The sequence below is a fragment of the Coloeus monedula genome (assembly GCF_965178545.1).
Source record: "Coloeus monedula genome assembly, chromosome: 9".
Taxonomy (NCBI): domain Eukaryota; kingdom Metazoa; phylum Chordata; class Aves; order Passeriformes; family Corvidae; genus Coloeus; species Coloeus monedula.
Window position 1 is genome coordinate 15,284,939 of NC_138789.1, and position 15,299 is coordinate 15,300,237.

General features: G+C 41.8%; 1 protein-coding gene across 5 annotated transcripts in view; it reads left to right on the top strand.

The window, feature by feature from the left end:
• The first annotated feature begins 575 nt into the window (after positions 1-575).
• EVI5 (ecotropic viral integration site 5) overlaps positions 576-15,299 on the top strand; it is a 75,085-nt gene continuing 60,361 nt past the window's right edge. For 3 of the 5 annotated variants that reach the window (XM_082287633.1, XM_082287636.1, XM_082287637.1), the window contains exons 1-3: positions 576-695; positions 13,154-13,205; positions 13,460-13,689. In XM_082287633.1, the coding sequence (XP_082143759.1) occupies positions 13,197-13,205; positions 13,460-13,689 (239 nt within the window). In that variant the 5' untranslated portion in view covers positions 576-695; positions 13,154-13,196. Of the gene's footprint in view, positions 696-2,047; positions 2,089-13,153; positions 13,206-13,459; positions 13,690-15,299 lie in introns of those variants that run through there. The other 2 variants (XM_082287634.1, XM_082287635.1) reach the window with 2 other exon arrangements.

The following is a 15,299-nucleotide window of genomic DNA, read 5'->3' on the forward strand; positions in this document are numbered from 1 at the left end:
CATCTGGCTGAAACGCGTCTGACCAATGTCTGTAGGGACGGGCCTGTCTAGCCCGAGGCGGTGGTGCTCCCGGAGAACGCGTTACTGGGTGCAGCTTCCAGCGTAGGGACGGCAACGTGGAAATGCCTGGGCAAACATTCTGATTACACCAAAACCCCAGCTTTTCACGGAGCAAGGGCTTCGCCTCGTGTGGCGGCGGCGCGGTGGCTTCGTGCCGCTACCGCGAGGAGCGAGAGCGGGCGGCGGGGATACCGCGACCCGGGGCCGGGCGGGGGCTCGGCTCACGGCCAGGGGCCGTGCAGAGGCGGCAGCGCTGACACAGCGGGCGACCTGCGCGCTGCGGGGACAGCTCGCCGCCCGGCCTCCCAGCATACGGCACTGGGACCCCCGCGAACGGGGGCGGGGGTCTTGGCAGCACCTGGAAGCAGGGGCGCGGCGCTCCCGCCGGCGACCCCCGGGCTCCGGCCGCCCGCAGGAAGCGCGGCCGGGCACAGCCGCCGCCCGCCCTTCCCGGGGGGCCCGCGGGGCTGGAGCTGCCCCTCGCGGCGGCTGCGCGCCCAGTGCGCCTGCGCGCGGCGCGGGCAGGGACGTGGCCCGGGAGCCGGGGCCGGCGGAGCGGCGCGCGGGGTTCGGCGGGGCGCGGACGCCGATGCCCGCACGCGCCGCCGCTTCCCGCCGCGGGCAGCGCTCCCAAGGTGAGGCGCGCCGGGCGCGCGGCGCCGCCGCGGGGGGCAGGGGGCGGCCGGGCCCGGGCGGAGCGCGGCGATCGCGGCCGCGCTGTCCCGTCCCCTCGGGCGGCGGCGGGGCCGGGCCGAGCAGTGTCGGAGCGGCGCCGGCCGCCCCCGCCCGGGCCCTCCTGGCGCGGTGGGCGGCGGAGCGGGCGGTGCTGCCGGGCAGGGAGCGTCCGCGCCGGGCGGGGTGAGGGGAGGCCGCGCTGCGCGGCCCTGCCCGGCTCGGGGGCCGCGGGGCCGGCGTGTCCCGGCCCCTCCGCGCCTTGGCGGCGGCGGGACACGAGTGGGCAGCGGGTGCGGTGGAAGTGCCCTGAGGCACCGGCCGCGGGAGGGGCCGCGGCCCGGGGAGCCTCCGGCGGGTCTGTCTGCAGAGGGCGAGTTCTTCCTTGGGTTATCGGCGTAACGCTGAGCCGGGAACCCGCAGGTCTGTCATTCTTGAGCGAGAAAATTTTCAATTTTCAAATGCGAGAACTCGTTTCTCGCCACCTCCTGCTGCATCAGCCTGAACGTGCTTATATAATGAGGGTAAAAAGTCGATATTAATGTTCTGGCTACTTACATATTCCAGTTTTAGTTATTCACTTACGACCGTGTTTCTGTGGTTCCATGTAACAACTGCTAATCGTCAGCATTGATAATCAAACCAATTTCATAGCAAACGAGAAGTTGGCTTATACCATTTTCAGTTTTCAGCGTGAGCTGCCATTAACACTGCCCATATCAAAACATAGTATTCCACCTCAGCCTAGGATAACTTTCTCTTTCCCAAAGATCACATACAAAAGGTATAGAAAGGAGACACTGATACAGAGAAGAACAGATAATATTCAATATGTTTTACTTATCTCCGAAAGTATTTTTCAAAAAATTCACTATTTTCCTTATTTTTTTTTTAATTCCCTTTGTTTCACATGCCTAAAGGAGATGGCAGCTGGATCTTGTTTGGTTTAGTGGTAGAGAGCATTAAAATGTTTTGTATAAATGTGCCTGTTTATTTCTCTTCCCTTTCCCCAGTGTGAGTTGTCAGCTTTGATCACAATTGTACAGTTCTCTATTTGTGCTTATAAAGATTTAAGGCTCATATTGAAATACACAGATATGAGTTCTTTTTCAAGTAAGGATTAGGAGAGGAAATAGAGACAGCCAGTGAAAGAAGGGCACGATCAGGAGGAAAGCACTCAGTATTATGAGTCAGCATTGCCTGAATTTTATCAAGTGGGATGTCAGCAGCTGTAGCGGTTGTCACGGAGTGTCCATCCAGCCCCACAGTACTTCGAAGAGGAACAGATGTTTGGAGAAGAAAGCTTCAACAGAACAGCCTTACTTCCTTCCCATATCTCCTCCTACACTCCCGCAGGTTGAGGCTTAAAGACTTCTTGAGCCACAGCTTGTGGCTTGCACATTTTGTTTTGGTTATGTTGGTTTGTTTGGTTGCGTTTTTTCCGCATTGCTCTTCGTATCTTTGTCTCCTGTGGACTTATTTAATTGCTGTTGAACAAGTAAGCAGGAGGTGGTTGGAGTAGTTGAAAGGAAGAGAGGAGAAAAGCCCTTCCAGATTTATGGCAGAAGAAGGAATGGAGAAAGTGACATTCCTAAACAGTTACTGTCAGTTTATTCTCTGTGTAAGACTGCTAGTAAACAGAGAAATTTTAAAAATGGAAAGACAAGTCCTTTGTCAGTGAATTTTGGAAAACAAAAATGCTTACTTTGCTATTTCAAGGTTCTAATATCACAGTCTAGAAGGGGGAAAACACCTGAATTGGGGATATGCATACTTAAGATTATGTTTACCCTTTCTTACTCCTATGTTTCCTTAACTAATAGAAAAAAGAAATTCTAATGCTTAAGAAACAAGCATAATAGAATTTAATATTTTGTGTATAATTTTGAGTGTCAAATACATAGTTTAAAAGAAAGTCTTTTCTGGCGTGTCCAAGAAACAAGAAAAAAAACTAACCCTGAGTTTATGAATGTTGCTTTCTAAACTAGCCTATACTTGCCTTGATTATAGTCTCTTAATTAGTATTTTTTTCTAGACCCAATTAAAACAGTAATAGTTTTTTAAAAAGGCAAATAGTAAATATTATAGGAATATGTAATTTTGAGTTGTTAGATGTGTTCTCTCAAGTTCTTGAATATGTCACTGAAGTTTGTAGAGCATGCTGAATTCAAGCCTTGTGCCTTCTGTATTTGTAACAATCGACATCATCTGTTGCCAGTGTTTGGATTCCTTTAAGTTGGGAATACTGTCTTGCTTTCATTGTAGTGATCTCTGCTCAAGCGTCTGTGCTTGCAGTGCATCCTTTCCTTCTCCAGCAAGTGGTGATGGATGGTGCCTGGGCTCTGCTCTGGCCTTGCTCATTTTACACACGGTTGTGATGAGTTTTTGTTGTATGTGTGTGCACAGAAACCACTGCTCAGAGGGAGCAGCAGAAGAGATTTTAGTGAATTGTCACTTTTCTGTAATTACTCTTAGTGTCACCTACCTCCTGTGAACTCTGGAAATTATTCAGTTTAGCCATCAAGTGGTGGTTTGGGGACAGCCTAGGAAGTGTTGAGCCTGCTCTAGGGTTCAGGCAATGGATCTCCTTTCAGTCATGATGACAGGGACGATGCTGTGGTCCTCCTGTTATTTCGGGCTGTGTGACTGTCAACTTTGTTTGCTGTTTATCTGTAGAAGTGATCCTTCCCAGTCCCAGCCAGGCAGTTGTATATTTGGGGTTGGAGTACAATACTAGGATGGGTTTTTATTCTGGACAAAAAGTAAGGTGGTATGATGGAATGACTGTGGACACTTATTTTGTCCTAATTTCCAACTTGGAAAGCAGCCAAAAGCCATCACCAAGTATCTTTTTGTTCTTTTGTCTGAAGAAACTTTTCCTGTCTCTGTTGGGTTATGTTACTTTATCATCTTGTCTGACTACTATTGCTTTTGCTTCTACAGTTCGATCCTTTGGGGGGAAAAAAAAAAAAGAAAGAAAAATCCAAACCTAGTATTTTGGTCGTAGGCTGTTTTTAGTATGTTCTGCTGTATGGTAAGCTGCTGAACTTCGCAAACTCCTGAGTTTTCTTGGCCTATTGTCATGACTAAATATTAGCATAGCATTAAGTACCTGTTTGATGGCATCATGACATGTTCTTAGAATTCTGACTTACCAGTATCTTATACTGCATTAACTATGGGGGGGGGGTATGTTTTCATCAGGCTGGGTCAGATGGGGTCAGTCTTTCAGTAGTGGATTGTTGTTGCCATAAATTGGCCCTGCACTTGTAGCTAAGAAGATATTAGAGGTGCTTACTGTTATTTTTGTTATATAAGGCTAAAACTATCAAATACCACTTAAAATGGGTGTAAAAAATTAATAGTTAGCCAAAACCTAACATTTTGAACATGTACTGTCCACATAACTATCATGTAGAAATTAGTTTTATGTCTCATTTTTTGTGCATTCTTCTTGATTATATGTAGTTCAAACAGTGAACTACTTCCAGGCACAGTAAAAAGAAATTCCAGCTTCTATGCTATCTGAAACAGCAGAGCTAAATATAAATAAAATAAATATAAATATTCATTGAGCAAAGTAATTTTTTTCCTCCATTAGAATGCGTTAGTGGTGGAACTTTGGGTTTGGCTGAAGTCTTAGTGGGTATTTCTCAGCCCTTTGGAGAAAGCATTGTGATTGGTCCATCTAAAGACAAAATTACAAAATCAGGTTTAAATTCCGTAATGAGACACATTATGTTAAAATGGGCTTGGGATTTTTACATGAACTTTTTGGTGTCAGGCTGACACTAAAAATAATCTGGGTTTCATTGATCTCCTTTGTGTTCTTCCCCTAGAAGGCTGTTTTGAAAGAAGTAAACAGGTCCTTATTTCCAAATAAAATGTGCAGAAGTCAGTGGCCAACTAATCAGAACATAACTGACTTCATTTGATGATGAGCAGATACATCATTTCTCTGAAGAGCCATTTCCCTTTTCTTTATTAAATATCTAAGGAAAATTAGATTTCTCTGTGCTGTGCTGAGAGAAGGCTGCAGGAGCCCTGTTACAGACTTGAATAGCATGGAGGGAGACCCTTCCACAGCACCATAATATGCTGCTTCCAGTTATGCTGTAAGTGCTTGTGAGGGCAAGTCATGGCTGTGGTAAGTAAATTAGTGGGCAAAATGAAATATTACTGCAGGACCACAGATGTTGGCATGGATCGTGTTAAAAAAATTGACTGTTGATGTTTGCAGCTGTGTTTATATCTGCTCTGTTTACTGGATAGCTTGGACACCTGTCCAATGTGGAAATTACAAATTATTTATGATTCTCACTGCTGAAACATTTACCTTCCATTTCTTGTGTGTCAGCAGCTGCAGGTTGCAATGAGTTGAAGTTCACAAGAAAAGCTGGTTACCAGTCAGTCATTTAGAAACTGTTTCACTCTTGAGTGTAACTGATAGAAAGTGGGCCTTTTAGATGATCATTTAAAGGAGAGGAATATCCTGAAGGTGAGGGTCTCACCAACCTCTGTCATGTGTTTTTTTTTTAATTCTAGAAAGTAATTAGTGAAGTTTTGAGTGTTACCATACTGCATAAGGGACATGCTTGTGTCCTTTACTTTCTCCACTAAGTCTCATTTCATACATCCCTTTGGAAAGGGAACTGTGCACAGCTTGGTAAATGAGAGATGAGCATTTTGGTTCTAACCTGCACCTTGTGCCAGAAGTTTATCTGGTGTCTGCAAAAAAAAGGAGAATTAGACCTAGAAAATTATTGAGCTGCTAGTACGTAAACAAAGTTGCAGGGACTGGTATGTTTTCATGTGTCAGATACTAAATCCTTTTAAACTTAAAAATTTACAAGCAGTTAAATTTCTATCCTTTCTAAATGAAGAGTTGTGTTAAAAACATTGATTTTGATTAAGGATCAGTGAATGTTTAAAAATAGGACTCAGTTGTTCCTCATTACCAAAATACAGACCTAAAGCTTTTAGTAAATTTAACTGCACTTGTATACTTTTGTTTATTTTTGTTGTAATGTAGTGTTGATGCTAAACCTGTCTCCTTTCCAGGAGGAAGCTAGACTTTGGGGAATGAGTAGGAAAGTAAAATCTGTAGAAAGGAGCTATAATTATAAACACGTGTCCTTCAGAGTGTGTTACTGTTTTGTAAGTGCCTGATGATACTTGAACTCCAGTTAAATAATTGAGTTGCATTCTACTGAAAAAACAAAACCCCTAAATCTTCCAATCTATTGCATAAAAAACCCTGACATGGTTGATTTTATTTTAGCTGATTAATCTGATTGTTCCCTCTGTTTTGTTAGCCAAGGGGTTGGTCGTTCAAGTATGTGTGTGTGTCGTTGGCATGCTGAACCTCAAATACAAAGAAATTTTCCAGACTGAGGTCTAAGAGAACAAAGGAAGTTCTCTGTTAAAGGTTTTTACTGTAGTCTATCAGTATTTTTTCTGCAGCTCTGAGGAGCTCTCAGCCATCTTTTGTACAAAAGCACTGTATCTAATTCTTTTCCCTTGAAAGAAGGCCTCAGTTTCTTGAAGATTGTTACATTCCTGTGTCAGATGTGAAACTTTTTCTGATAAAGGACCATCTTTAGATGGACAGAAGATAGTGTCAGGAAAAGCACTGTGGTTTGTTTTCTCAGCACACTGGGACAATGCCTGACTGCAGAGGTAATTAAAAACCTGGAACTGTTCTTGGAAACAGTGCAACTTGGTCAGTGATGGAAATGTTACTCATATGACTTTGAGCAATGGTTTCAACATTTAGTGGGTTGCTACAACATTTCTAATGAAGTTCCTCTTTGAAACACCTCATATATTAGTTGTACATGTGAACTGCCACTTCAGGTTTCTTTGGGACTATCAAAACCCCATGACATGTTAGTCAAATTATGACTTTTAAAAAATGATGCTATGTAAAGCTTTCTGATAGCCCAAATTTTATACAATCTAAAATGTTAGACTGCTTTATTTTTTGTTTCAGAAAGGCTTGGAGAACTAGTGTGTACCAAGTAAAATGCAAGCTAGGGAATGCTAGCCATGATATTCCTGACTACTGTTAGGTGATATTACAAGAAAAATCAGGAATATGAGGGCAAGTCAGGACTTCTCACTCATGCTTTGACAGAAGTCAGTTATATGAATTTGTAGTGTAAAAGACCCAAATGAAGTTTACAGTGAAACATGTTTGAGCCCTAAATAAGGATTTTATCTTGTCAGGGAGCATGATAGCAGGCTGGTTCACCAGCTACATCTCCTGCATGCGTCATTGACTGAGTTGGTTTAATTTATTCTACAGGTATTAGGATGCTATTAACTTTGAAGCAAGAATGAGACTGGGTCTGTGGAATGCTATAAAACTGGCTTGAAAACCACACATACAATTTCAGACCCAATTATGTGAGACTTCTTTTTATATGTAGAGTAGTATGGAGATTATTTCCTGTATTCTGGAAGTTCCCATTTCTTTCTCTCCATGAAGAGAAGAAATTGTTGAAAGCAAATTATACATACAGTAGTGTTTGTGTAAGGCTTGCAGTTATTTTTACTTTGTCATATGGTAAGAGTAGTTGAGACAGTATTTCAAGATATCTGTAATCTTTTGGGTAATAAAGATATGTGTAATCCTTTGATACAAATGTTCCTCAGGGAAATGCAGGAAAAAAGTAGTAAGCTAATTCAACGTATACAGTGAAATACCTTTTTAAAAGAAGTCTAAATAAATTTTTTTAGAAAAAAAGAGATATTGTTTGGCAAATGCAAATACACAGGGTGCTTACAGATTGAGGCCTTCTGTAAGGTGCTGCACGTTGCCTGGGTATTCTCAGGGAAGGAGGTTTATACACTTGTGTGTAATGTGGAATGTTGTAGTCTACCTTTAGCTGGCCTTACTTCAAATATGTTATATGCAGCCTCATTGCAGTATTCCTTTGAGTAACTTGGAAAACTAAACACGGTATTGTAGTTCCTCTTGGTCATAAAGCCCCGTGATCATCAGCTAAATAAAAATGCTAAACATAAAGTTGCGATACTGGATTTTATGTATTTTAGTTGGCATATATATGCTGCGTATCATGCATCTGTGTTTAGTGTCAATATAAACATACATTAGCGTTGCAATGTCTTGGAGGATGTAGCAGACAGGTCTGGGTCTTGCCTGATTGACTCATCAGGTGGCTGAGAATTGCTGGTAGTTCTGTTTTCCTAATGGAAACTGCACAGGAGTACCAACTCTTTGGTAATTAAATCTTGTGTCCCCCCCATCTTTTTAAAGATCACTATGTTCAAACTCAAAATTCAGACATTTCTTTAGGAGGTATCTAGATGACCTTAGGCAGGCAGATGCCTGTGAAGTGTTCCTGTGCTCTGGGTTCGTTGGCAAGCCAGGAGCAGTGTTAATGGGACTGGGAACCTGAACGAGTGTGCCTGCTTTGGAGCTGGGAGATGCCTGCTTAGTTCCATGTGTCTTCCTGTGCAGGGTAATGAAGATGTGCCCCTGCCTGCTTGTCTCCAGACCTAGCCATCTTCAGTGGAAGGAGTTGGTGTCCCAAGAGTGGGTTGGAAGTGGCATTTGTGTTCAAAATCTTGGATAAATTGGCAGGTTCTTGAGTGATTCCCCTCTGGAGAAAAAGCACGTTTTTAAACTCCATTGATTCTATTTTTGACCACTCATTAATAATAATTAGTAATGGCTTGAGTATCCTGATAGTGCTCTTGATAGTTTGACATACATCCCAGCCAATGTAGGTTACCTTTTGTACTCTTTAAAGGTAACTTATTTTAGCATCTGAAAAATGCTGGGAATAACAAGGAAACACTAATTCTCTTTGCAGAGTTGAACAAGTGGTTGAGGTGAGTTGAGCAAAGAATCCTGTTAACTGGGGACTTCCAGCCGGGGCTGGTTAGCTGAAGGGGAGTGGAGAGCTCGCCTAGATGTGGGAGGTGTCGGGACTCGGGAGCAGTCTGCGCTTGAGCTCTGCGTGCAGCTGCCGGCTGCGGTTGGCCGGGAAGGCGCGGGGCTGGAGCAGCTTTGGGAGCGGGAGGGCTCCATCAGTAAGGGGGGAGCGGCAGAGGAGCGAGGGTGACGGCAAGGACCAAAGTCCTGACTCATGTGTAGTTAGACTGATCGCTGTGACCTAGCTCAGATCATAGGACGGGAACTGTGGTGTATCTGGCTGTCCTTGTTCCTGCTACATAAAGCTCAGCACGTGACTACAAGCTCTTTTCCACAGCAATGAAGAGTAGCAAAGGGAAGGACACTTTGTAACTGAAGAGCGAAGCATCGTTCTTGAAGGCAAAATGCCTGCAGATGTATCACCGTTAAAGTAATAACAACCAGGTTTTTAAAGAAACGTTTGTTTAGGAAAGCCTTGAGGACACTGTCCAAAAAACCCCTTAAGATTAAAGGTTTCATGAGATTTGTTCTCTTGAGTCTTTCCAGAATGCCGTGTTAAGCAAAATTACATCTCTAAAGAGGGGAGGTTAAACAAATGCTCATACAGATTTTCCTGAGTTTGCTGGAGGTGGTGATGCCCAGTGAAACTCTCTGCTGTCATTCATACTAAATGTATTCTCCTTGCTGTCACTGTGATTTGTAACTGGGGCAGCCCCAGTTGCTCTGACAGGGCTAGAGTAAAACCTGTAGTTCTTTCCTTTGTGCTGTCAGAGGAGAGGTACAGATCTCCTGGGAGTCAGTAGGATTCACTTGTGTACTGTGTACATATTGTCTTAGCATGTCTCAGATTTCTTGTTGCAGAGGTTGTCAGCAGAAAGGTGGGAGGCAGCAGTGGTCGGTGGTTTAGTGATAGCCAAGTTGGATGTTCCCTGTTGGATGGAATGGTGTACATGGAATTGGAAAGCTACTGACATGTAGCAGGGATTTCCAGTCTTTATTAAGAGGAGGGTAAAGAGTTGGGAAGGCAAGTATAGGAGTACTCAGAGTATCTACAGGATTGCCGGTGCATTGCTTTTCACAGGAGGAAAAATAATTACACCAAACTATAGATTGGCAGCTTAAATTTGGTAAAATAATTCAAGTAACTGGATCGCCACATCACTAGAATCAGCTCAACAAATGTAACTGCTAATGCCATACTTTCCTGAAGAGAATCAACATTACTAATAAACTACCATAAAAATAACTTGCTTTATTGGCAATGATTTTCTGTTACAATTTAGACTAAGTTCTATTTGCATGTTAGTATTTAAAGGGAACCAAAAGAAAACACATACTAAAGAAACAAGCAAAACCAAACCCCTAAAATTACTATGACAATATATACTCACTTTCAAAAATCCTGGTATTTTATAATTGACTTCCTGGACATTATAATTCTGAATCAGAGTATTTTATTTCCCCTTCTCATAAAAATTCTGATTTGTTCTCAGATTAGAGTAAACCCACACAAAGGAAAGAAACGCTAAAAACTGTGCATATGACTTATTTTACAGTAAGTGTTCTGATACACATTGGGTTCTGGAGGCAGTTTACTAGAGTCATAGGTATAAAAATATAGAATCATCTTTATTAATGAGATACGCATTTGTTCAGATCAGGTTTCTTGGGATACAGCCCAAGGTTTTTTCATTTTCAAATTTCAGTGACCTGATTTCTGGAAGGTCTTAAATCACTTTTCAGAGATTAACTCTGTGAAATCTTCTGCCACTGTTATAAATTTTGAAATTAATGTAGGTGAAATGATGAAATATGAAAAATCCTGTTACTGTATCCTATTTAGGGAAATGGATGATGAACACATAGCTAAATACCTTCATGTCTAGGCTCAGGAGTCTTCGCTGATGCTGACAATTTAAGAGAGCTGGCTTTAGATATTTAGGAAACCAGGAAAAGCCTGGCAAAAAGGATGTAGGCATGACTAGTGAGCTATTAGATCAGAATTGTGTTTTTCTTAATTTAGCTTGGCTCTAGGTGACTGCCATAGCTATTTCTCCCTAAACAGATTCCTCATGTGTTTTTGATGCAAACTTCACTGTGAGCCTTTTGATCTTCAAACATTTGCTTTTGGCAGCTGTGCACTTTGCTGGCTCTCTGTGTTGATGTTTTCAGATAGCTGGCTAGGAATAGTTTTGGGGTACTAATTCTCTGATACATTCTAATGAAAGTCTGAGCTGCCCTGAGAAACAGTATTGTTAGGCACATTGTTTTGACTGACTTAACCTGCTGTCTTGCATGGTTTTCTTGGCCATACTGTTTGATATTCTTCACATAATTGGCTTCTACAAACCTTTTAGCTATTTTTTTTAATGCCCACTGATATATTGGGGAATGAATGTTAGCAAGATTCTTGATTTCTGTCCCTACACCACCTCCCCTTCAACTCTTACTGTACAGTGTAAGCCTCATCATTTATAAGCCAGATTGACCTTGAATTTTGTTTTTTGCCTTAAGTCTTCCCAGTTATCTTCCTTTGTGAAAAGATAAAAATTGAACGTGTGTTTTCTCTTCCTGTTTGCACCACATAGGGTATTACTGAAAATCACTGCTTTTCTAATCTTTATACCTAAGATTCTTAGAGTGGGTAACTCTTAAAGCCTGCTGTGTATGACAGTCATTTTTACTGTGTTAAGATTGGCCCTGTTTCTGCCAGCATTTACTTTTTGAATACTTGCATTACTTGTGATATTTTAAGCAGTTTAAAGCCTTTGAGAAAATAATCAGTCTTAAGTGAGATGTATGAATTACCTTCATTATAATGTAATTTTATTCAAAGTGAAACAGCAGTAATTTATCCTTTCACAGCAATAGTGAATAAAGGATATAGACTGAGTGAAATATTAATGCATGTATTAAACTTAGAATTTTGAAACCTCTAGTAATTTTCATTCCTTTCTTTTATAAAAGATGGTGTCAAATGCTAGTGTTGGAAGCAATTTTTTTCCAAGACTGTATTTAAAAGATGTGTTGGGATCTTTGTGGTTGGGGTTGTTGAGGGTTTTTTTTTTTCTTTTTCTTTTTTTTTTTCTTCTTTTGATACCCCTGTGTTTTGCTGTCCAACAGTGACAAGAGCCATCTGGAACCTTTCTGATGCTTATGTTGGTATCTTACTATTCCCACCTGTGGTTTGCATCCCTGCCTCTGAAGACTTCTAGCAAAATTTGATACCATTTTCAGAATGAATGCTAAGCATCTGGAAATAGGAAACTTCTTCCAGGCTTCTAGGAGAGCTCTTAGGTGTCATGTTGTTGTTGGAGAGTAAGTGGGAAGGTTGAGTACCACTTATACGGGTTTGGCCTGTGGTGTTCCTCTTGTTTTCTGAAGGCATTCAGTGTGTCTTCTTTTTGAAATGAAGTGAAAATAAAATACTGCTGGATTTGATTGACAAAAAAAGTTCTTTGTAGTATTGTATCCAAATAAATGCTTCTGTCTCAGCAACCAGTCAGTCTATATATTGTGTTTCAGATAAATGCACAGTGTGATGAGATGGAGTTTATTTCAGTAGAAACTTTGCTTTAATTATATTCTATTGGAGGATCTTAGGAAGGGATTTTTTTTTCCCTGTAGCTCAGTATCTGTAGTACCTTAGTAATTATTTATAGGCTGTACTGCAGAATTGTTTGTGGCATTGAGTAATTCAGGGTTTTGAGGAAATCAGCAAAGTTCAAAATAAATAGTCACCAGCAACACCACTTCAGAAGTTCCTCTTCAGCCTTGGTTTTGCCAAGTTTTAACATTTGCTAGGCAACTAGCCCTTCCTCTGAGGGGCATCTGAATTTCCTCTTGAGTTGGGCTGGGGAAGAATTAAACTCTGAGTTACTGTAGGTCAAAGCCTCTTACATTTTTAGATGCTGAAGGGAAGCTCTAGTGCGGGGTTCACTGGAAGATGCCCCCAACAGCTGCTCTTCTTTCCACTGCTCAAGTAGCAGCAGATAATGACCAGCACCAGTTAACCTTTGCTTTCCTGACCCCGCTCCTCCCCTGACTACTTGAGTAGCACCTCTTGCTTTTTCCTCAAAACCCTGGGTCTGTTCAGGCACTGGCAGTGGGACTGGGGATCAAGGATGCCTGGTGTAGGAGTGACCTGAAGAGAAAGTGAGGAAAGAAAAGAGGCAGCAGTGTGATGCCTTACTGTGAGACTTTCAGCTGTTGTAGATGCATGAGCATAGATTCTTTGTGACTGTTTTCTGCACCCTGGCAGTGCTAGAAGATAATTTGCTCTGGTATAAATTAGAAGTGCTGTGCCCCTGCTCTGTGCTGCCACTGTAGGGATTAGTGAAGTGAATTAGTGAGCAGTGGGTGACCTGGGGGGTTACACTCATACTCTGCTTCAGTGTCTATCGGTAAAGTAGTTGACTGTTTCTATTTCTGTATTTCTACAGTTTCTGTGCCATTATTTTAGTTTATCAAGATGTTTTAAAATAAGCTTTTATTTCTATTTATTTTTATAATGGGAAGTCGGAGCTGATCCTGGATCCTGTGGTATTTCTGTACTGCAGAGATGAGCTCTGTGAGTATACATCAGGAGTTTCTCGGGGTTTGTCTTTGTGGATTAGCAACATACTTGCATGTTACTTCTATAATACTGTATTGCTGTTGATGCTTGTGTTACTTCTGACAGCCTTGGGGTCCTGGAGAAATAAATAATCTGTGTTGCTTTGTGCATATTGTATATTTTTTCCTTTGTTTGATGCAGCAGGTTTGCTGGAAAAAAAGGAGTTAAAAAAGGACAGCTTTTGCATCCTCTTCTCTTTGTCGATACAGGTGGCGACAGACAAGGTTGCAGGCAAGCTGAGCTCCACTCTCTCATGGGTGAAGAACACGGTATCGCACACCGTCAGTCAAATGGCCAGCCAGGTGGCGAGTCCATCTGCCTCCCTACACACCACATCCCCCTCCACCACTCTGTCTACACCCGCCCTGTCACCATCCTCACCAACACAGCTGAGCCCAGACGACTTAGAATTACTTGCTAAACTTGAGGAACAGAACAGGTGAATGGAAAACTTTTTGCTCTTCAAAGTACAGTAATGAGACTAAAATTGGTTTATTTCAATTGTAGCATAGAGGCTGTTAAAGGGGAATTAGTTAAAACTTCATGGCATAACGCTTCAGTTTGAAAGCCCAAAGGTTTAAGAATTTGTGTTCTTGTGCTGTGTTTTTACAAATTACAGTTTTGTAGAACTCTAAAAAGTGGTTTTTCTCTTTGTTTTACAGGAGTGTTTATAGCTGCCTCTAATAGTAAGAAACTACACTGACCAGTATTTTTAGTATCCAATTTAAAGTAGAATATCTCAGGGATGAGACTTGTGTATAACCTTCTTACCTTCTAAGAGAAAAATTGTAATTCCTATTAATTTCTTAAAATCTCAAGTATTTCTCAATTCTATTTTTTCCACTTTTATCCAGTCCTTGTTTCAGCTACATAACCTGCTGTGTAAAGAGATAGAACTGTGCTCAGCCACCTTCTTGCTGTTACACTAGTGGTGCCAGATGCATGTCTTAAATTAATTAAAAGTAAATTCCTAATCAGTTTTTTCTGTTCATCTTGCCTTTTTTTGTATAGTAAGTAACAGTTTTCCTGTTAGCCGTTCTATGAGTGCATATTTATCTGCACCATGTAAAATTCAAGATGCAACCTTCAGGTGGCTCAGTTGCTCTTGATGTGCACAGTGATTGCAAATCAATACAATATCACTGAGAAATTAAATTGGACTGTATAATTTCTTAATGATGAGTTTCCAGAACCCATACTCATTTTCACTTTTGAGGCAGGACTCTTAAGTCATCTGTCCTTTTGCAAAATTTGGTTATATTTGACAAGTATGTTTCAGTAGTTTTTGAGAGGTTGACTGTAAACAACTTGAGCTCCAAGCAGATTTTTAGACTTGGCAGGTAGATGCTGGGCTTTGTTACCTACTGATGGTGGCTATCCCTGTGCTGTAGTGAAGTGCAGGGTTTGGTAATTTAGCTCAAACTAGCTTCTGTTCCAGCTTCTGTGAGTGTGCTAGACTTTGCAGTGAGGCAATTGAGGTGCTCTATTTTTTGGCTGGGTTGGGTTTGTTTGAGTTTTTTTGGTTGGATTTGGGGAGGGGGGTGGGTTTTTTGTTTTTTTTTGGTGGTTTTCTTTTGATAGTGTTTTTTTTGTTGGTTATTTGTGTGTTTTTTCTTGGGTTTTTTATTATTATTCTTGGTTGGGGGGAGGGGTTGTTTGGTTTGGGGTTTTATATTTGTTGGTTTGTTTGTTTTCTCTGCTGAGTCACTTCTGAGGGCAGTAACTTCCAGTGGAGGAAAAGAGTAACTGGGGGCAGGAGGGGCCAATGCCTGTATGTCACCTGGCATGTCTTCTCTCATGTCTGCATTCTGCAGCCTAATAGCAGCACAGTTTGTAGAGAATTTGATACATCTGCCCAGATTTTGACAATAGAAGGATGCTTCTAGAACGACCTCATATGTTCTTCCTTGTGGTTTGAGATTGTCTCTCTTCAAAGATGAACTACACGTAATTTTTGCTGTGCAAGTCAAAAATTATCAAAAGAAGCAAAAAACAGTTGAATAGTGCTTTTAAGAAAGCTAGTTTGCATTTATTCTGAGGCTTTCTAGT